The sequence below is a fragment of the Hemibagrus wyckioides genome, linkage group LG11 (assembly GCF_019097595.1).
Source record: "Hemibagrus wyckioides isolate EC202008001 linkage group LG11, SWU_Hwy_1.0, whole genome shotgun sequence".
In the NCBI taxonomy this organism is placed as follows: Eukaryota; Metazoa; Chordata; class Actinopteri; order Siluriformes; family Bagridae; genus Hemibagrus; species Hemibagrus wyckioides.
In genome coordinates, this window is record NC_080720.1 from 20,423,352 (window position 1) to 20,446,148 (window position 22,797).

General features: G+C 38.5%; 2 protein-coding genes across 10 annotated transcripts in view; both read right to left on the reverse strand.

Annotated features, from left to right (window-relative positions):
- The window catches only part of tead3b (TEA domain family member 3 b), a 26,588-nt gene extending 14,069 nt beyond the window's left edge, over nt 1–12,519 (reverse strand). For 4 of the 8 annotated variants that reach the window (XM_058402953.1, XM_058402952.1, XM_058402954.1 and 1 more), the window contains exons 1-3: nt 12,335–12,518; nt 11,812–11,889; nt 162–413 (exon numbers count right to left, since the gene is read on the reverse strand). In XM_058402953.1, coding sequence (XP_058258936.1) covers nt 162–168 — 7 coding nt within the window. In that variant the 5' untranslated portion in view covers nt 169–413; nt 11,812–11,889; nt 12,335–12,518. Of the gene's footprint in view, nt 1–161; nt 414–11,811; nt 11,890–11,981; nt 12,141–12,334 lie in introns of those variants that run through there. The other 4 variants (XM_058402950.1, XM_058402947.1, XM_058402948.1 and 1 more) reach the window with 3 other exon arrangements.
- Nucleotides 12,520–13,812: 1,293 nt separating this feature from the next.
- On the reverse strand, nt 13,813–22,209 carry LOC131361940 (tubby-related protein 1-like). Of its 2 annotated transcripts, none has more exons than XM_058403578.1 (12): nt 20,542–22,209; nt 20,312–20,422; nt 19,943–20,077; nt 16,958–17,068; nt 16,601–16,753; nt 16,414–16,499; nt 15,853–16,020; nt 15,405–15,517; nt 15,211–15,319; nt 14,979–15,077; nt 14,546–14,717; nt 13,813–14,414 (listed from the first exon to the last, which is right to left on the reverse strand). In XM_058403578.1, the coding sequence occupies exons 1-12, from the start codon at nt 20,675–20,677 to the stop codon at nt 14,281–14,283; spliced, it is 1,527 nt and encodes a 508-aa protein (XP_058259561.1). In that variant the 5' UTR covers nt 20,678–22,209; the 3' UTR covers nt 13,813–14,280. The 2 variants fall into 2 exon arrangements, with proteins under 2 accessions (XP_058259561.1, XP_058259560.1); XM_058403577.1 differs by having other exon boundaries at nt 15,405–15,520.
- Between the last annotated feature and the right edge of the window lie 588 nt (nt 22,210–22,797).

Below are 22,797 nucleotides of genomic sequence, written 5' to 3' on the forward strand. Positions count from 1 at the left end.
TTCTACCTTATTTTATATTTGCAAAAAAGAAAGATGAATAAAATTATGAATATGGATCTGTCCAGCATTATATGGTGATGTTTGCCTAATTAGATTTTTTTAAAACAACAAGAGCAACAACAAAAAAACATCCGAAATAGTGGCACATGAAGCTCACATACCATACATCTTTCCCTCATCAGAGAGGATGATCTTACGGCGACCACAGGGTGGGTAGATGGCAAGTGCCTCCTGGAAACTCTGCTCAATATCGGGACTCCAAACACCCTCTGCATCACTGTCCACTGTTTTATCGAGCTCATCGCCACCATCTTCCAGCCCCTGCCGAGGGCTCCCGTTCGCACTCCACTCGTTTGACGCAATGGTGCCGGCTCTGATCGGGCCCTGCCACGAGCCCACACACTATTCTGGGACTACAAAACAGAAAGAAGGAGAGACCATAAATTACTATAAAAGTACAGATACGCTGATGAATTAGAAAAGGCTAACAAAATGCAGTGAAAATCTAACAAACAAATAATGTTAGGTTGCAAACAGAGTTTCTGTTACCTGGCCTGAAGACGTCTAATAAGTCACAAGCACTGCAAAAGTCATCAAATTAACGGCCATTACATTTTATTTCTAATTTGCTCATAAAATGGTGTGTATAAAGAACCATATCCCGACTGTGACTTCCTCAATGCTAATGCCCCTCCAAATGACAAACGAATTTCTGACATTATATAAAACCCCATTTAAAAAGGCCTCAATAATCAGGCCAGGCCTGAAAGAATTCTTGTGGTCGGGAGAGAGTGGTCCAATGTGGCTGTCGGAACGTCTGAAACTGGTTAAGAGATCTTAAGTGTTTTTCAGGCTGCTTCTCTTTGCGTGGTATTGTTCCCGAAGACTCAGGTCCCAGGAGTGACTATTATACCCACATAATTCATTCTTTTATTTCACTTTCTGCTGATGTTGACTAAAATACACAGCTTGGGTAAATACGGCTGACTCGGCACGTGACCTTCCTGGGGGGATACTTGAAGCGCTCTGGTTACGGCCATGCTGAAAGAATAAGCTTTGCTTGGCAGGCAGAGAGAGTGAATGAGCAAAACAACCAAAAAACTGAGAGCCCGTCTGGAATGGGAGCAGTCTAACTGCAAATGCAGGCTATGATGTGGTCTAAAAATGTTGGACAGATTAATTAGTGATACAGCAAGCTGCTTCCAAGGCATAATAAGGTCTATGTGAAAGGAGGCTGATCGTTAAGTCAATGTCCAATTTGATGTATAACAGAAGTATGTTACATATACATGGGCAAGTCTGGCTATCTTAAAGGGAAAAAGGTCAAGCAAAGATGAAGGATTAAACATGACTTAGATCTTATCATTGTTATTAGAGGCTGTGAGCCTAATATTTGGTGATCAAAGCAATGTGAAAATGAGCTGTGCCTAATAGGGATGATTAAGCAGTGCAGATGTGTGAGGGGTAAAGAGACTCGCAAAGGGGTAAAAAGGGTTACTTGTTTTCCTTTGAAGACCAAAATTTGGCCTACTGAAAAAACTGAGTTAAACCTGAGCCCTTTGGGCCTTGGCTCCCAGAGTGATAGTGCTAAACATCCAGACTGATTTCTGGCTGAATTGAGGTGCTACCTTTCAGCAAGCTTAGTGAATGCATATATATACAAACAATAAACAGACCACTGGTGATACTGGAGCGCTTAACTCCTAAGGAACCTGGAAGGTACCCTGCTTCAAACTTATATGGTTTACCATTATTATGTTAAAGTGGTACATACCATTAACGTTGAATGTTTGTCTATGTTTAGTGTTGTGTGCAGAGCGCTCACTGGAGGATACTGTAACTGTTAAACAAAGCTAATAATTTGTGTCACCTTAGGCTTGGATATTACTAGATATTCCTGTAAATAACCTCAGTCACTCTGTGTGTGTATGTGTTGGTGGGAGATGATAAGCATGCGTGTAGAAAATGAGGCTGCTCTATTGGAGAGTTGGGCTTAAATTCCAGACATCTCCTTATTAAGGAATCACAGCAAGAGCTCTCTCTCTCTCTCTCGCTCTCTCTCTCGCTCTCTCTCTCGCTCTCTCCCTCGCTCTCTCCCTCGCTCTCTCCCTCGCTCTCTCCCCCTCTCTCTCATGTGTCAACCGAGCTCCCTCTCTGCCCTCTTCCCCACCCCAGCCCAGCCGCCCCACGCTCTCAAGCACTCTGCCCAAATAAGGAGAGGAGAGCATGGGATGAGGGGAGGGGAGCACACAGAGGGAAGGAGTGTGTGTGTGTATGTGTGTGTGTTGTGTTGTGTTGTATGGGATGGGGGTTGGTGTAAAAGGAGGGGAGGCAACCGGTGGAGTGACCAATTTAGGCGTCCGCTTCGGGGGTCTGGAAAACAGTGGGAACGACAGCAGCGCCCGACACTCATAAGCTAAAGAATCACTCTGAAGCTACAGCTAGTGTCTGGCCTACAGGCAGAACACCTACAATTCATTAGTTGGATGGCTTTTAGTATCACATGGCTGACACATTTAACTCAACTTGTAGCATTTTGGAACATTAGGCTATATGACGTTGTTTGTTGTTACTAAATATATAAACTGGGAATTGAAAGCTGACAAACTGAGATGGAGGTAAAACCTCAGCCATTTTTAACATCTGGTGAAATCAAAAACACTGCTGCTTTCATCAAATTATGGTGCCCTCTAGGCGCAAAAGACCTTTGGCATTACATGGCACAGCAAGGGTATTGTGAGTGAAACACTATTTCAAAGTGCACATCTTAAAAACACACACAAACACAGGCAGAGTGGCGCGATATTACAGCTCATGACTGAATGGAATAGCACACCATTCACACTGAGTATTAGTATCCGTCTCAGGTGGAGAGCACAAATCCATGTGAATGAATATGAAATGTGCCCTGTCATCCAGTCCCTCAGACAACTTGCAGGGGTTCAAATTTGTAGGTTTGCATTCAGAGTACAACTGTTCAGTCACAATGCTAATATTTTAAACTGTTCAGACATGTAATGGTTACATTTCTTTTTCCCCAGCTTGGACATTTTGCATAAATTATTTGTTAAATCTATTTATTTTAAACATGAAGCACTGAAAAACCTTCTTCTTTTTTTTTTTAATCTAGTTTCAATAGACCCATGCTCACTGCAGTTTCAGATTCTTGCTCTTGGCTGACAGGAATGAAACCCAATGTGGTCTTCTGCCGTTGTATCTGATTAACCTTACAGTTCAATGCGTTGTGCATTCTGACATGCTTTTCTGCTCAACATGTATGCAAGGACTGGTTATTTAGTTACCGTAGCTTTCCTGTCAGCTCGAGACAGTCTGGCCATTATTCTTATCAACAAGGCTGTTTCCATCCACACAAGTGTTAATATCAGAGATGTTTTTAAGGGACTTTTTTTAATCCTTGTAAGTGACTATTTTAACCAACTACTCTAAGTGGCCAATTAGGAATTAACAGCGAAAAACCTAATACAAAGAATTTTTTTTGTTTTATTTTTGTCATTGGTTCTAGTTATGAAGTCATATCAAGTTGCTTATGGCAGATTAGGAAACTTATTCAAGACAAAAAATAGCCATGAACAGCTATCAATTTCAGATGTCCATTGGATCCTCAGAAACAGACAGTTAATACCAAGACTGAAGGGCCTCTGGTATCACACAGGATGAAATGTGGTGTTACAGTGCAGTAAGTATATAATGCTTAAGAATTCCTATGTGTAACAGGAATGTAAAGAATAACAGTGAATGCTCTGAGGCATAGACATTTATTCAAACACCAGCTATTGTAAACTTGGCCTTTGTATGTGTTCATGAGGAGTATTGTCTACTAGTGTTCCACTTCCATCTTGTATGACTTCAAATTAAATTGACGTATATGGCCATACCGCACAAAGAATCCTGAGACAAACGGATATTAATCATCTTAACTGCTTCCTCTTCTTGTGTTTAGAATATTGATGCAAAATTCAGGTGCAAAATCTTTAGAGACAGTCAAAAGTGGGAAATCTTTTAGTAACAGGTCTTTTCTGGGACTAGTGGGAATTATGACCAATGAAGGCTCAGCTGAGAGTTTTGTGTTTGACCCACAAAGAGGAGAAGAATTGTGAAAGACTTACACAGCTAGACACACTGATAAAGATTCACATGGATTCCATCCAGGCTTGCAGGAGGAAACAGTGACGAGTGAGTAAGGCTTTTGCCTTTCACTTTATACATACAAAGCAGGAAAATAAGGCAGGCTGTTATCCATGCTATTCAAAAAACAGATAAAAAAGAAACAAAAAGAGAAATCTTCGGGAAATATACCATTTTACATTTTTCCGGAAATGTGACTTAAGATCTGACTTTACAACTAACTTAAGTTTTGTTTTTTGTGTCTCTCAATGAGTCATCTTATGAATTTCAGGGAGTCCTCAAACTGTTGACAGAGTGAGGGGACTTTCCAGTGCAAACAGATGATTCCACTCATCGAGTGAGCTCACGGCCCATCTGCGAGCTAGTTTTCCCTGATGGGCCACTTTTTTGGCGGGAAAACACTTGAGAAAAGGATCATATGCAGAACTGAGATTATTGTATATTTCTGTCATTAAAAGATAAGCCGTGCAGCTAACCACCCTAACCTGCCTTTTTTAATCAACTCTCCTCTTTAATTCAACATGTGGATTCCAAACCTCAGAGAGAGGAGTTATGGGAGAATGGGATTCATTTGCAATAATCTGGACTGAGGTGACTGTTCATTCAAATCAGCTAGCTGAGACCAGACTGTCTGGAGAAAGAAAAAAAAACATACTAAGATGCTAGGATTCAAGGCCCATTGCTGAATTTTGTGTTTAAAAGAAATGGTGTTGGGTTTTTGAAAAAGCATTCTCAGAGCATACCCTGTTTTTCCAGTTCAGCCTTAGTAAGAACAGGAGTTCTTCTAAGGAACTGCTACAGATAGACCATACACCCTTAGGAGTTTAGTTCCTGGGTAGCCCCTGAAACACACCCTTGTTTTAATAATCAATCATCAATTCATTCAATCAAGCGTGAAGGCACAAAAGCACACATGCACACACATGCGCGCACACACACACACACACACACGAGGGAGAGAGAACAACAGGGCTGGACAAGTGTAGCAGCAGCTGCCTTTTCAGGTCGGATTACAGATAAAGACACTCTGGGCTGAGGGCAGAGTTGCCCTCCTCTCCACAAACCAACACAGAGCTCTACACCACACCAAACATCCCGAGAATTAGAATTCTGCACTGAATACACTCACTGGCTTTAAACAAGAAAAAACACAGCTGGCAAGCAATTCCACTGCTATGTATAAATTACTCCTTACTACAATGTTACCCAAACTGAAGAGGTGGTAGACTAATAAATACTTGTGATGTAGAGCTAAGGGCATTGTGAGTTGAATACAGTAAGCACTTAATCACACACAAAGAAGCCATTCAAGTGCAGAAAATTAACAGGGCTAGATCTGGATATCTCTATGTGCTTCTGAACATCTGTCACCAAAGTGCTGTTGGTTTTGGTGACAGTTCAGATACACCATGTCCTTTCTACTATAAAATGGGGGTTTTGAGTTTGAGTGGCCCAGCTTATCGCCCACCAAAATTGTGGATTTAGTTACATTTCTATTATTAAGTGTAGTCAATATCTCAGTTGACTGATATCTGCTTCCAAACTAAACATACTTTAAGACTGAGAACAGAGCTTCATTAAGCACATTTAGAATTAATCTAATTTCTTATAATGCACTGTAACTTTTATGTATTTGGACACTACTGCTTAGCTTTGAGAAGACTCAACTGAAGCAGAGCTAAAGAGGTGTTCCCAAACACCCTTTTAACTTCCCTCCAGAACTGATTTAGAACAGCTATTGACTTTCACTCCGTTTCTCCTTCTCACTCTCTTTCTTTTTATGTTTGAGTCTAATAAATTCTCCCCAGCTCCTCTCCAATGGCTTCCTCCTACTTCCGCTCTGGCTCGACATTCAGGAAACAATCAGAGCCGAGAGAGACGGGGAGAGAGTGAGTGAGGGGTGGCGGTAGGGGCTTGGGGGGGTAAAGGGAAAGAAAGAGCAACACAATTATGCTTTTGTAACAGTATGTAAAAGTTACACAGCACTAAATGCTTTCTCCTTTTACGCTGCTTGAAAGCCAGAGATAAAGATGGAACTCTCAGACGAATTAAGACTTCTGGATCCCAGATTTACACATCATTTGGAAGAACCTGCACGTATGGAGGATTCAGCTTGCACACTTTCTCATTCATGGCAGCTGTAATCCAACCAGCAGAGGAAAGACTGACACAGGGTCTGGCGTGTGGGCCAAAAGACTTCCGCGAACTCCTGATTCAGCACTTTCATCGGAAAGTCTCCAGGGCAAATCTGCGGAGCAGCACTCACTGCCTGACTTGGTCATTTAGTGGCTAGGCCAGAGGCTGTTGCCAAACCCCATGAAACCTGAAAGACACGCACAGAGAGGGGAGCGTCCTGGCTTCTGAATGGTGGAACAGCAACCACCCTCACTCCCTCCACCCAAAAACGTTTTCGTATTGCTTCTTAATTTTCAACTTATTGTATTATGGCTTTAAAATTGTCCCTTCAATACCAATTGCCTTTTGTATTGTGTATGTAGTTTGGAATATCTTTACCATCTAGATTGTTTTAGTACTTCCTATTTGTCAAACTAGAATTTTTCTCTTGTTTTTGAATTAACAAATCTTTGCAGATTTCCTACAGGCTTTATACAACTGTGCCTTTCTTTTTTTTTCTACATTTCCAAGTTGTTCTAAATAAGAGCTTTTATTAAATGACCAAATGTAAATGTTAATTGCTTGAGAGCAATTAAATAAGAAAATTATAAGTGAGAGATGTTGAGTGAGATGGAGGGTCCTTACTATGTCTGACGTACACTGCTTGACTGTAAACCATTGAGAAAATCGTTGATGTCTTTTTGAGCTGATTTAGAATACTTGAGGGATGAACATTTCCTACATTGTGGTTTAAAAATTAAGGCCATTAAACCTTAATTTTCACCGTAATAATGACAGATTAAAAAAGACAACAGTCACGTGAACCCACCACTGGACACTTTTAAATAAGCAGCTCAGGTGCATGTGCGTGTACACACGTGCGTGCGAGCTTGTGTGTGTGTGTGGAGGAGTCCTACCGGTTTGCAAACTACAACACTGCTGCAAAACAGTTGGTTTCAAGAACAACTGGAAAGTTCAGCAACTTCAGACTGACAGAAACAAAGGCTACACTGTTCCAGCCAATGAGCTGCTCCTCCCCTGAAGTTGAAAGGCCAGAGTGAAGCCAAAAAATCTTATCTGCCAATGCCTTGCACAGGAAATGTATGTAAACAAGCGTGCATTAATTTTCATCTTTAAAGTAAACACATTTCCAGAGACAGTCACTCCATCACAATTAATAAAGCATTGTGGCATGGTATGTTTTGGCTGAGGTGCTAATTCTACCTATTAAAAGCGCATGTGGAAAAAGGAAAGAGGGAAAAATTTTATTTGGGAAACTATATAAAAATGTCTCCCTTCTCAAATATTTGAGTGGCTTGAAAAGGAGAGCCAGTAATACACTGAAGAATATACACAGTGGTAACAATCAAGCAGTAGTGATTAGTGTGTCTTTTCTCATTTTTTCATACACACGCGTGCGCTCACGCACACACATACACACACAGAAAGATATTTGTTCAGGCCTGTGTTGACAGCTGGGTAAGTGGCCACCATTTGGAGGGCTACTTCTGAGGCGGGTGCTAAAAGGCTGCTCCAGCCTGTGCAAATGGACAGGCCTCATTACATCCTGGGCCTCTAACACAGACCAGTGAAGAAGTTGTCAACTGGCCAGCAACATAAACACACACACATACAGCACAAACATTCTGTTCCCAATGGCCCCCCATTTGCTCTTTAAAGAAGGAAGCATTCCCAATATTAAAACTTTTTTTTTTCATACTTAATAATGTCAAAACCTGCAATGAAAATTGAAGCAGTACTCATACGTGTGAGATAATGAGCACAAAAAACAACTAAGTAGCTAACTTATTGAACACCAAAGTCTCATTTTAGTACACTGAAATGGCCATCTAGACAGCGAGTACAAAGAAACAAACAGATATATTAAAAACCTCTTAACAAAACAATCTACAGTTCGTTGAAAAATGTATCACGTCCAAAATGTCTGACCTTTTTTTCTTAATTTAAAAAACTGACCAACAACAACAAAAAAAAACTTAGTATACAAGCTGAATATTTAGCAAGCCATAACATAATGCATCCTTTAAGAATTATAATAATAACAACAGCAAGTCCATTACGAAAAACTGTTCTCTGAAGAAAAGATCTGAACACTGTTCAGGTGGCACAGAAAGGAGAGAGCAAATCTTTAAAGTTGGATTGCCCAGGGAATTTAATTGGACATATACTTCACACCACAAATAGAGTCCTTCTTTAAAAAACTAAATAAAACCTTAGAAATATGGATCAAATTAAATGCCTTGAAAGAAAGAAACCTATAGATTTTCAAATGTGATACAAACACATGCAAACCTGCAAGAGTTAATCCATCCCAGATTTAGTCTTGCCTTCAAAATCGAACATTAGAAGCCATTCAAAGACCTGTTACATCTCATCTTTTAGTTCCACAATTCACTGAGCTCATGGGTTAAATTTTCCTTGTTTTTAAGTCACACACTCTTAATTAATGTTTTATGTCCTAATGTTCTAATGAGTTCTAGTGCTCTCATTTTATACTGTGATAAAAACATACATGACACATTATGTCATTGGTCTAGACCTATGCTGGCCACCAAAACTCTGGTGACTCCTTGATTTTGGTTCAAAAATATTCAGATGATTGGTTTTAGTGCAATACTGGATGGACTGCAGTTTTTTTAGTGGCAATGTATATGTGACCAGAACAAAAAGTGACTTACAGTTTGTATTCACCATGATTTCTGGAAAATGTTCCTGTAGTTCATATCAGTTTGTCTATGAAAAACTTTACATTTAAAATGTATGCGTCCTATATGAAAACCATATGCGAAAAAACATAAGGAACAAATATTGTGTCAAAAATGGATTTTGTCAGGATCCTCCTGATCTTGATCTGATTGAATAGATGACAGCTGAGTTATACAAGTTATGTGAAGAATAAATGGCAAGCAAATATGGGTAGTTGGATGCCGTTTTAGAGTGTGGGTGTTAGGGAACGTCACAAACAAAAGAAACAATTTTATTAAAGCTATTTGTTTTGAGTTTTTTTTTTATCAGGGTGAAGCTGATTTAATTTAGTTACATTGGTGGACATCGCAACCCACCAAATTCTTATATTTATTATTGAGTTCTTATAGTTTTTAGCCTAATTGACTAATTTCTTTAATTGATTGAGTTTAATCCAAACCATCGATAACTCAAAAACAGGTAGGCCTATAAATAATTCCAGTTCCATTAGTGGAAAGTTTATAAATAAAAATATCTATGGATCTAATAAATAGAAATAGTATTATTATGAATAATATTCACGGAGTATATGTTTTTAAACTCCTAATCTTTAAATTAAAAAAATAATTTAAATAATAATAATCATTTAGTAAATTCTGCACTTGTATCAATTGTTAACAATTGGAATCTTCTGTGTCATTTTATGAAGACATTTTCCTATTACACACCATTTTGGCTGGTACTTGCAGGACAAGGTCCCCAGTGCCTACCGAAAATACTTTTCCAGTCTTACCGGCTTAGTAATTAGCAAGTTAACCAGGGCTTTGACCTCTTTTAAGTGGCTGAAACCTTTTCTAGAGAAGACAAACATTGTTAAAGGCAGTAAATTATAAGATGCATCTAAGTATGCAGCCTAACCAGAACAGGCAGTCTGGGCTGAACCATGTGGAATGAACCTGAATCACAGCATTCTGTTCCTTCTGCCAATGTATGTTACTGTTAAACTCAACAGACAGATTTATGTAAGTTCAAGGAACGAAAAATTCTAAAATTCTAAAATATAGAATACTTAAGGCTACCCAAAATGCAAGGCTACCCAAAATGCAATTCATCTATAAAAATATACAAATGTACAATAATATGTTGTCTATTTACTGAAACATTTTTGATATTTACTCTACAGATTTTAACTTTCTAAACTTATTCACATTTAATTAAAATCATTAAACTGGCATGACCAGTCAAGCTAATAATTATAAGAACTCAGCTTTAAATATAATAATTATGTAATAATATAATTATATAATAATGTGATTTCCACCACTGTAACTTTTTTTTTTTTAATCGCTGACCCTTGGCTATGCTTTTTGGATCTTTGGAGCCGATCTGAGATCTGAGATCTGAGATCCATGGCTCTAAAGACAGCTTTGTGGTGGTGGGAATGTCCAGACTGTTTAGAATGTACCAGAGTGTCTGAGCCTGAGCAGTCTGTCTGCATGGATCTGACTGCACCATGCTGTCATTTCATCTGTTCATGCGAGAAACATCAACGAACTGAGACAAGAACCTTGGGGACACTAGTGGAGGTCTGCCATAGGAACCAATATGAATGAACAGATAAAAACTACAGCAAGATCCTTATTCATGTATGGGTTACCAAGATGAAGACAGGTGAAGTAATTTTGGTCACACTTAACTTTGTCTTTGCCCACTTGTGACCCCCCGCATTATTTGAAACTTAGCAAGCTTGGAGAAGGCTTTAAGCTCCGCCTACTTGGCACAAACATGTCATGTCATATATCCAGTACTTAAAGCTTCATTAGTGTCATTACAATATACATATCAAATTCCTTTATAACCCTGTAAACATTCTACTGTAGAGTAGAAACACTGATTATGGAATCTGTTTATAGATGATTTGCATTCATGAAACATTCCTATCCCTAGTCAGAAGGATATTACAGCAATTTCCAAAATGTTTATTATTGCTGAAATTTCATATATATATATATATATATATATATATATATATATATATATATATATATATATATAAGTGCATGTTATATTCTTTTCTATGAATGCATGTCATGTTCTACTTTAAACAATAAAGAAATGATATTCCAACAAACTTTTGAAAGCATCATGACAATTAAATCATTAAACTATATCAAATACAATAATAATAATAATAATAATAATAATAATAATAATAATAATAATAATAATAATAATTAAAAAAAGATTAACGATTTATTTTAAGTATGCAGATATGAGCATATTTAATCAGACAGTGCCCCGGTTACATACATAATACTTTTCTGGAAATACAATGCAAATACTAAAAAAATCCCGATATAAATATAAACAATCAACTGACAGTGGATGGTTTTGATATATTCTGATTTAGTTTTTTTTATGTATCCTATTCAACCTGGCAGGTTTTGCTAGATTTCCCACAAATTATGGTGACATTATTATCATTATTCACAACAGATATTATGACTCACATGAGTATTTTAGTTGCTGAGTCAGTATCAGTATCTGTTTAATTGTTCAGCAGATTATTAGCATCATTTCCCGTATTACTGTATTAAACTAGTCTTCATGGAGCGAGGAAATCAACCTCACACAGTGTCGCGTCTTCACAAAGATAACGAGTTACACTGCACATCTGAGATTTCTCTCTCTCTCTCTCTCTCTCTCTCACTCTCTCTCTCTCACACACACACACACACACACACGATAAATAAACAGTGAACGAAACTTTTAAAAGTGTAAAAGCGATCAATGATGTGCCGGGAGAAAAAAGTTAGAAAAAGAAATACAAGAGACGCCCCTTACCCGTAAACGTAGTGGTATCGGTCTGAGGGAACTGTCTTCCCAAGCAGGTCGCCCTGTCCTTCCTCTTGTTGGCCAGCCCTAGAGAAGAGTAAAAGCTCTTTTCTTATCCTCACAAGTAAGCTTGAGGGAAAACACCGAATACGATTTGAGAATCTGGATAAAAGGCATACCATTTTGTCCGCTAATACTAAAGTAACACTGCGAGACGGTGTCAAGTTGACAAACGAGCTGCAAACACTGATCACAATTTTATATAAGTGAAATGTTAAAAGTTCCCCGCTGTCACTAACTCCATGACTTCTACGCTTTGGTCATGCACACATACACACACACACACACACTCTCTCTCTCTCTCTACATAGCATATCCATTCGCAAATCTCTTCACCATCCCACCCTATGCGGGGAGCTCCGTGGAAAAATGCAAAATATGACAAAGATCTGAAGACTTCGCAAGAGCGCCACGAAAACTCCAGCAAAAACGCTAGGAGACAAAGGGAACGCGCTGCTCCGCGAATACTCACCTTTAAATGTGGAAAAGGCGTCTAGATGTACAGCAGAAGGACGAAATATCATTAATTCGACACCTATTTCTCGCCTGAGCCGCTTATTGTTTTCAGTAATATTTCTCCTGGTTTGACAGTAAAGGTGGAATGCAAGGTATGGGTTTGGTATGAAATTCACGCACTTCACTAGTGGAGAAAAAATGAAGGAGGGGGGGAAAAAGTTGAAGAAGGGGCGGAGCCCTGGCTGGGCGTCAATCAACAACTTTAGAGGCGGGCACATATCCCAAACCCCACCCCTAAAATTCAGAAAACGCGGCACAAGATTTTACTGTACATTCAAGAGTATAAAAGTAGACAATTCTTTAATCATCTACAACCAGTAGTTTAAAAAAAACAACCTATGACTAAAAAGTCTAAAGTAAACGTAGACATTACATTTTGTTAAAGCATAACACACACAAGATGTAAACTGAATAATCCAAGGTCACACAACAGAATGAAGACGGATTATTGTGTTGGGGTTTTAGAAGCACAGAGTTTTGAGTATACATAATAATATTCATGCACAGAGCAGTGGATGAATTTGGACAGAAGCTCAGTGAAGTCCTGAATGAAAGTACCAATGTGAGCAGCTCCCAAACCCTTAGAAGGACAAACTTGTCCAGGAATTCACTGAGAATTTGTCAGCATTCCAGAGTAATGAGCAAGCCCTGAAAGTTCCTCATGGTTTGCCACTTTGTCTCAAGAGAGCAGAGCAGTTAAACTCAGTGATGTAATGTTCTGGAAGAAAGCCTAAAATGAATATATTTCCTTTTTTTTTCTTTTCTTTTTTTTTATATTGCAAACCACTTTCACCACAGTTCTCCCCTCATCCTTGTAGAAACCTATAGCTCCATCTGTTGGCTGTGCTTGAACCTGCACCTCAAAAAAAAAAAAAGTTGTGTAAATAAATTCAGAGCTTTGGCAAAAATGTGAGAGTCAAACTGGCAGAACACTCTGAGGCCTATGACTATATTCATTATACTTTTTTTACAGACAGACAATTTGGGGCACACAATTTGTTAATTCTATGCTATAAACACAACCCTTATAGCCAGCCCGATCATTGAATCACCCAGAGGTGCATAGCTGTGGTACTGGAAGGCTGGCTAACTCCATCCCACCAGAACCATAGTATGACAGAAAGGGGAAAAAATGGGGGAAATGAAATTAACTTTGTACAGAAATATTTTATGCAAACATGCTTATTTGATTTTCTATGTAAAATCTCATGTCCTTCCCAAAACTGGAAATGAATATAATGTATCATGAACAAACCAATAATGATTTAAAAAAAAATGTTTAAAAAGTCATCAACATAAAAAGTCACTTCAGTCATGCAGTATGGAAAATGTATATAATTACATCTATTGGAGGATGTGCAAAAAGAAATGCAATGAAAACAAACACAGATATTACATATAATATAAAAAAATGACAGTTCAACAAGATGAAATGATAGCAATAGTATAACACTTTAAGACTCGAAAAGGCAAAAAAGACTATTATTAATTCTCCACTCTCTATAAGTTATATTTTGGAAATGTATATTGTCTAAATAACTATAGCATGCAATTTCAAGATGCTTTCAAAGACTCATGTCATACGTCTTGTCTCTTCACATGTACCTACTCTCAAAAATATCCAATTAAAGCATATTAAATGAACTGTCATATTATTCTAATTTTCAAAGATTTCAAAGTGAACAGAATTTGCCTTCTTGTCAAAACCTCTGTCTCGTGATAACGGCCTTCAAAATGTGTCACTTGAAGTTTTCTTCGACTCCACATTTGAGCATAGCAGATCAGAGAACTACAGTATTTTTATCATTATTCTCATATTGTTCCTAGATTGATGGCTTTCAGTCTTTTCAGAGACATGCAGAAACAGAGTGCTGAAGAATATGCTTCTGTTGGTTGAAGCTGTCACTCACAGGCGATTTTGCCATCAAAACTAGAGAGGGCGATAGCAAAGGCCTGCACTGCACACAGAGGGTAGTTATAGTCCAGGGTGAAGGCATCATCTGCAACTCTCCCAAACTGCATCACTATGTAGTCCTCTGCAATGACATGACATACACTTTCTATTAAATCTCCAATATTTTTGATCAAATAATGGTATAGGTCACAAGAGCTAATATTTTTATTGCTTTGCACCAACAAATTAAAGAAAGCTATGAGTTTTGCTTACGGTCTTTACTATGAACAATTTGGAAGTTTTTTACAGAGGCTTGTGTGACTCTGCCATTAAAGTTGAGCACATGAGACGATGTCTCCTCGTTCCACACAGGTGTCTTGTTGCGAAGCTCTATCAAATTCTCCATGTTCCTATTTTGCTGCCGAATCAGAAGGCCATCATTTTCCTATCAAATGTGAGATAATATAAAACATGAATGAAGAATAAATAAATAATTTTAAGGAAAGATAAAATATTAATTGACGAAATCAGCAAGCTTGGTAAAATTCAGCATTGCACCATTTCTGTCATTGTCAGTTTATATTATGTGATGTTAAAAAAGTTTGCTTTCAGTGATCGTGTGTAGGTTATATACAATAGGGTGCAGAATAAAATAAAATAAACAACCATATGATAAGTAAGACTTTCTGGGGATTTTTTTGCTTACATTGCGTGGCCTTATAGGTACTCGCTCTCCATCTTTGTCCATTCCAGGGATAATGACAGTCATCCGCCTTGGACCCTTCATTCCCAGCACATTGGTCTCCTGGAACACAGCCAGCAGGAAGATCTCATCACTTAAAAGCACTATGCCGTAGGACTTATCTCCATGTTACTATAATTTCTATTCATGGTTGATTAGATCTCTAATAGTCACATTAATAAGTAGGTGATCTTACATAAATAATGGCTGCTAGTTCCTGCCTTGCATTTGACAAATCAGGAAGTGCTCGATCAGGATGAAGTGCATTATCAAATACTGTGAATTTAGTGCCCATCAGATTGGACCTGAAATGACAGACATTTAACTGAAGTCACTAGCAAATGGTCTAATCTAAACACCTACAGCTTACCTTAAACACCTACAACTTACCTTAATTTCCCTACGTAGTTTTCACCCCCTCTAGAGAGGTCAGTGGGATCGATTGAGATCAAGTAGTTGGAAGTTGTGCTCTTTTTACGTTTTCGTCCCGCCAGTAAAAAGACCTGCTTTTAAAATAATCAGATTTTTAAATTTCAAGACATTTGAAGAATTCATGAAAACTGCAAGACATTGAGGTATACGGTTCTGACACTTTAGGATATCAAGAGCAAAGAAAAGATACAAATAAAATACTTTGTTATACTTTTAAAAATTATTTTTGGTACCAAACATATATCTATTAATATGTACAAAATATTTACGACTTTTGCCATATTTTAGCCAAAAAGATGGAATATTCAGATGGAATATTGTAGTCCAAGATCTTGCATGGCTTTGTAGAGTGTTATATTTTTAATTCCATAAGTGATAAGAAGTGTTAATTATATGTGTAGCAGACCTTCTTTTCATTGTCAAGATGAAGGTAGTAAGTGGGATAAAGACCACGGTCCATTCCTCTTTTGTCTCGGGTCACTTTACATTTCACTGTGATACCCTGCTGTGCTGGCTGAAGCACAAACTCTTCCAGGTCTTCAAACTCAATGACTGGTGAAGGGGCTCGTTCCTCCTATAAAAAATGTCAAAAAGAGACAAATTTCATATCTCTCAAATGTTTGCATGCAAGGTTCATCAGATTCAGATCATAGTTTTGCCAAGTGCTTCACATGCCCTTGCAACTGGCCTCATTTTCAGTTTCAAATTATTCTGAAGGACTGACAGAGGGATTTTTTTAATCCTTTCACTATGTGGCATACCAGGAAGAAAAAACTGGCTAGTCATATGACAATGCTGGATGCTTTTTTCTTTTTGTCAAAAAACAATGTTGTCTATCCAGTATGAAAAAGCAGCAGCAGCAGGCTTAATACATATGCATGAACATGTGTTATAAATTAAAATGAAAATAATGATTAGAATTTTTTTTTTCATACAAAAACAATCAACTGACCACTTGCCACTTTACCTTTTTCCCCTTTTTTCCTTTCCCCTTTTTTTTCTTCTGTGTCACCTCAGACTCTGAGTCATCACTCTCTTCTGCCTTTGCCAGACCTGAGAAAAGAAATAAATCATCCATACTCAGTAATAAGCTTCACATGAGAGCTCACTGGGTGTTAGCCATAATGTAAATTGGTATGGTGTTAATTACTCACTTTTGTTTTTCTTAGACCTTTTGTCCTTGTCCTTGTCTTTATCCTTTTCTCCACCAGCCTGGAACATGGACCCTAGGTTCGAACTGCTCTTTTTCTTTTTCTTGCTGGTTTTGTTTTCTGGATCACTCGGCTCTTCACTGTCTGATCTATCAGCTGATGGCAGCAACATATTTAAGGTAAAATACATAATAACTCATTTTTATGTGTAAACGCATACAAATCATCTCATGTAAAAAAGATATCTGTAGGTTTAAGAAATACTCAAGAATTCATTTAACAATTATCTTAATGTCCGTAAGTGTACAATTATAATTTGTAGTAAGAAACATTAGATTGAAATAATATGTCATTAATTACCTTTCTTTTTACCCTTGGTGGTGGATTTGTCTCCATTTATCTGGAACAAATAGGCTGGCTCCTTCTTTTTGGTCTTAGACTTTCCCTTATTGTCTTTGTCTTCTTTTTCCTCTAAATGTTCACATCAGTTAATAAGAAACCTGGTTTCTGTACAGACAATTTCAATACATTTCTGGAGATATTCCTAACTAAAGCTATGGAGTTTGGACCATTGTGGCATTTTAGTAAGTGACATTGGATAGTTCACTGACAAACAGCACATCTGTGTTAGTACACATATTTTCTTAAGCAATGATTCTTTTATCAGCTGCAAATCTATATAAAATTGAAATTTAAAGCTCTAAGATTTAAATAACAGCTTTCACAGGTGCCGCGAGATGATGCTAATTATTGGCCTGAGGCCAAGAGCCTATATGAGAGCATACCAATGGCCATGGATTTGCCTGGGAAGGCACCCATGTCATTACAGTACCCCCGCCCCTGGTAATGGCTCCTGACATTCCTGAGCCTGTCGCCTGGTTCCTCTGGTATTCCCTGACCAGCTCCAGGTCCAGGATGTGTCACACCGGGACCCACAATCCTTCCTCTGGACCATATCCCCCCCAGTTGTCCAAGTTTAGAACATCCTTCCCGCAGTGTTGGGAATCCAGAATCCACTGTACTGTAAAGGCCGGGGCTCCATCCATGAGGCGGGGAGGGGGAGGGACCAGGCTGGCCGGGGGTGCCAAGGGGCTACAGAGGACTGGAATCAGTCTGTAGACGTGGAACATGGGGCTGATTTTTATGCACTGGGGAAGCTGCAGGCAGTAGGCCATGGTATTTATCTGCCACAAGATCTTAAAGGGCCCAATATAGAGTGGTGCTAATTTCTTGGACTACACTCACAAGGGCAGATCTTTGGTTGCCAGCTAGACCCTCTGGCTGGGACGAAATGTGGGTGCCAAGCGCCTTTTGCAGTTTGCCGTGCGGGTGCCCCTCAGAGCAGTGACCTGAAGGGCCATTTTGGCTGTCTGCCAGACTCTGAGACAGTTTTCCACGACTTGTTCCACAGCCGGGACACCTAACTCCCCCTCATGCTTGGGAAACATGGGGGGTGTAGCCGAACTGGCACTCAAAGGGCAACAAATACAAAGCGTGCCATAAGAGTGCCATAGTGTGTTATGGACATACTCAACCCACATTAGGTGTCTAACCCATGTTGCAGGATTGGAGAAGGCCAGACAATGGAGGGAGCGTACCAAGTCCTTTGGGTCTGGGTAGAACCCTGAGAATAGACTGGCCATGGCACCTACTAGGCAGCAAAAGGCCTTCCAGAACCACCTAGCAAATTGGGAGCCCTTATCCGAGACCAAGTCAGAGAGGAAGCTGTGCGTTCATATGATGTGTTGCAGAAGGAGGTCTGCAGTCTTCTTCACTGAGGGGAGTTTAGGCAGTGGGATAAATTTGCACGCCTTTGAAAATTGGTCCATCACCACTAGTATTACACTCATTCCCTGAGACAGTGGCAGTCTGGTGACGAAGTCTAGGGAAAGGTGTGAACTTGGACAAGATGGTATAGTTAAGCGCTGAAGTAGGCCATGAGGGCATGTTGTTTTGGGCGAATGTCTGGCAAGCCATGACATGGGTCCAAACATCTCAATCCATGATGGGCACAGCAAGAACTCCAGGGTTCTGATGACCCCAGGGTGCCCAGCAAATGGTGAGGTGTGACCGTAGGAGAGAAACTGCAATTGGACCGGGCATGGGACATAGATACTATTGGGTGGGCTACCACCTGGATGTGGTTCCTGTCGAAGTGCCCGGCCGACCACTTCCTCCAATCCCCAGCACAAAGGCACTACTATTTTGAGAGATGGAATATGGTTTGGGGTTTGGGATCCTCAGTCAGTGGGACCCACTGTTGAGATAGGGCATCTGGTTTCACGTTCTTTCATCCAGGTTTGAAAGACAGGACAAAATCAAACCGAGCAAAGAACAAGGACCAACTGCCGTGGATTCAGCAGCTTGGCCTGCTCAATATAGGTCAGGTTCTTGTGGTCCGTCAGGATGAAGAAGGGATGCTTGGCCTCTGCCAGCCAATGCCTCCACTCCTCAAAGGCCAGTTTGATGGCCAGGAGCTCCACTATGACCTGGGCCTCAGATCAGGGCCAGGCATCCAAAGCATTGGGGCCGAAATCAGCCACTCCTTTAAGGCCTCGAAATCCTTCTGTGCTTCAGCAGTCCATATAAACTTGCCTTGGGTCTTCTTGATCAAAGCACAAAGTGGACTGGCCAAGGTACTAAAATTTTGCACAAAGCGTCAGACAAAATGAGTAAAACCTAGAAAGCATTGGACTATGCGAACCGAGGAGGGCTGAGGCCGTTCCCTGACTGCCCTGATCTTAAGTGGGTCCATTCTCAGCTCATCATGTGAGACCACAAAGCCCAGGAAGGAGATAGTAGAGACGTGAAATTGTGACTTCTCAAGATTAAAATATCATTGAGGTATACAAAGACATAGTGGTTCAGCATCTTACGGAGGGCCACATTAATGAAGCGATGGAAGACTGTAGGGGCATTCATTAGGCTGAAGGGCATCACTAGATACTTATAGTGCCCTGTGGAGGTCTAGATTGGAGAAGACTCTGGCCTCCTGTAGGCTAACAAATGCCAAGTTCATCAGGGGCAGAGGGTGACAGTCCTTCTGGGTTACTCTGTTTAGGCCTGAAACTCAATAAAACTTCTCAAAGGTCTAAATTACCTCTAAAAGGGGTTACAGAAATTGCCTGGGAGGGCACCCGTGATGTTACAATATATGCTCACACAGCCCTAAAATAGTGGACCAAATCTCTCAGACCAAAAAGCTAGATTAATCCTATTACACTGCTAAAACCTAGATTACCTTGGAGAATGCAATCTACAAAACATATTGCTGTACCCACTACTCTTACATCACTACAAGCTGACAGACACTAAATAATGTAGAACACCAAAAATAGAGCTGACCTTTAGGTTTAGTTTTCTTGTCCTTGTCTTTTTCTTTGCCATCAGAACCATCCTTCAAGGATTTTGATTTTGTTTTCTTTTGGGGTATTGCCATTTCTTCTTCACCATCACTATTATCTTCATCATCACTTGAACCTGAAGTATAGTAAACAATGTATCTTAAATATTCTGCATTTTTAAATCCCTTTAACTTAAACAATGTTGCTGTATTTTAAATGTCACATCAGCAGATAATGGAATGTACAGGGTTGTATTTGTACGAAAATGATTTTATAATAATAACAACAACAACAACAACAACAACAACAACAATAATAATAATAATAATAATAATAATAATAATAATAATTTATATTAAAACTATCTTACTTTTCTTCTTCTTCTTTGGGGCACTTTTGGCTTTCTTTTTGGGCTCAGCTTTTTCCTTCTGTGGGGATTCTTTTTCCTTTTCAGTTTTTTTTTTCTTCACATTTTCACCATCTGTTTGGATGTGGTGTCTGTGTTAGTGTTTCATGATTCAGAATGGCAGACTTTTATCTTGATGCAAACCATGGTCAACAATGTGTATTAACATCCACCTGACTTTTTTTCTAACTCACTTTTTTGAGTAGCAGGACAGCTTTCTGCTGACAGGTCTCCATTTTTTTTATTCTTGCTTTTTTTGGATTTAGTGTCTGTCCCAGTGCTCTCTGTGGGAATAGACTCAGCTTTTTTCTTTTTAGGCTTCTGGTTCATTTATGCTAAATGGCCAGAAACAAAATTAATGTGTCACTGCCAGGCACATATGGCAATAAATGAAGGAGAGAAGGAATCATTTACACAGTCCATTTACATTAATGTCTTTGTGGTAATACAAATAAATGATAAATAAACTTTATAACTTACCATGTAAGAAAAAGTAAATGCAGCAAAGAAACACAAACATGCACTTCAATTATTTAAAATTTTCGGACTATATTTACAGGTGAGATGTGATGTTCGTTTATTTTGATTTTAATATCAACATCATAACACAATATCCACTGAATGTCTCACTGATATAGACTGAACTTGTTTATATTAGTACAGAGTATGAAAATATCTATATGTAGTTGTGTTTAGATCACAATATTCCATTATATCTAAGTATATAATATAGTAAATATTACTAATCATTATAAAGGAGTTTTAATGTACATTATTACATGCAGCCATTTATACAATACCTGTTTTGTTTTGTGTCTTTCACTTTGTTTATAACTACTCAACAAACAAACATTTTACTGTGGCAAGTTTTTCCTTGTCACGTCATTAGGTTTCTCCTTAACCTGCAAATCTGGTTTAGTTTTGAAAATAAGGTCATATAAATAGTAACAGTGACTGTGTTACTGCATGGTAAATAACAAAACAACAATCCAAATCACAAGTAGCAGTTCAGTTGATACCAGCTCTGTTTGTCTTCCTCAATCACAGTTCTTTTTTTAAAAAAGATTTCTGTTTCTGTCTCTCTCACCATCTTCTTTAATCTCTCTCTCTCTTTCTCTCTCTCTCTCTCTCCTTCTCTGGGTGATCCACTTAAGACGCAATTTAAGCAGCGCTATTAATACCCTTAACCCCGAACAATCTCCTGCACTAGAGGAAACTGACACACACAGTCATTCAGTCAAGCTGTTACAAAACAACACAGCTTTCCAAATGTAATAGGCAACACATTATTAATACAAAACCAATACGGTATTAAATATAAAGTGTTTTACTGATTGTTTTCAACTACACCTTATTTCATAACTAATAGGCAAATCAATGATTATATGTAGTGTTCATTCAGTTCTGAAACATTGATATTTAATGGGATAATGATCAAACAGAAAAAGGAGCTTTTAACACATACATTACTTTTGGCATGATCTACTGTGTACTGAATTCTTCTTACATGATGTTTCTATTAAATCATAGCAATAGTATAATTTGTAGTAACTGTACTGTAGCTGTTTTTGTTGCTGATGCTGTTGTTGGTTTGCATGATCACACCTCCATATAACACTCTTGTTGGAGAACATTCTTATTCTCCATATAACATATAGCATGCTTGTCTATTAAATAAAAAAAAAAACTATTGTAAAATTAGGTACATTTAAAATTGTCCCAGGTTCACAGCCTTATTTCAGCATAGAAGTTTGCTTGGTATTTCAAATTATATTCATATGCTCATATAATATTTGTATATTATATACAAATGAGTATAAATCCAACAAAATTGTTTATATATTTTTTAATATGGCACAGCCAAATACCATAAAATTATTATTAATTTCTCTGCCATATTTTTCCAACTATTCATAAATAATGCTATTTAGGTTATTTGTTTATTTCATGGGCAAAGTTGCAGAATAATCAACTTACTAGATGAGTTATGAAGCTTCTACATAAACTATACCATATCAAGCCATAAAAGTTTTTTAGTACATTACTAAATCATCTATACAGATACATACACAACTCAATCTGATATAACTTCATTAAAGATATTAAAACTATTTCAGTACTTTAATTAAGAAGGTTATAAATAGGATATAAGATTTACCCCTTTGATTCTCAGTGCCAATCCCTTATAAAACACAGAACAGACTCACCTTGTCAGAAGACATTTCTTAGTGTACACTTTCCCTATCTAAATAATGATGTCCACAAGCTCTGCAGCTGTTAGGCCTAGAAAATGTTGTTGGTACAATGAGTGGAAAATAATCTAGAGATGGGAGACTGTAGTGCTCTATTCAATGAATTACCATCAGCAGAAAGTTGCTAAGAGGATTTTCCTGCTGACCCATCTGCTGTGCTTCCACGTCAACTTGACACTCCAAATAAGGAGTAATGGA

What these genes read in the sequence shown, in the direction of transcription:
- LOC131361940 (XM_058403577.1), bottom strand. Translation starts at nt 20,677, where the DNA reads ATGAACCAGAAGCCTAAAAAGAAAAAAGCTGAGTCTATTCCCACAGAG. An exon ending in CCCAAAGAAGAAGAAGAAAA is followed by an intron (nt 20,078 to 20,311) that starts GTAAGATAGTTT and finishes ACTATACTTCAG; the next exon opens with GTTCAAGTGATGATGAAGAT. An exon ending in TACCTATAAGGCCACGCAAT is followed by an intron (nt 14,718 to 14,978) that starts GTAAGCAAAAAA and finishes CACATTTGATAG; the next exon opens with GAAAATGATGGCCTTCTGAT.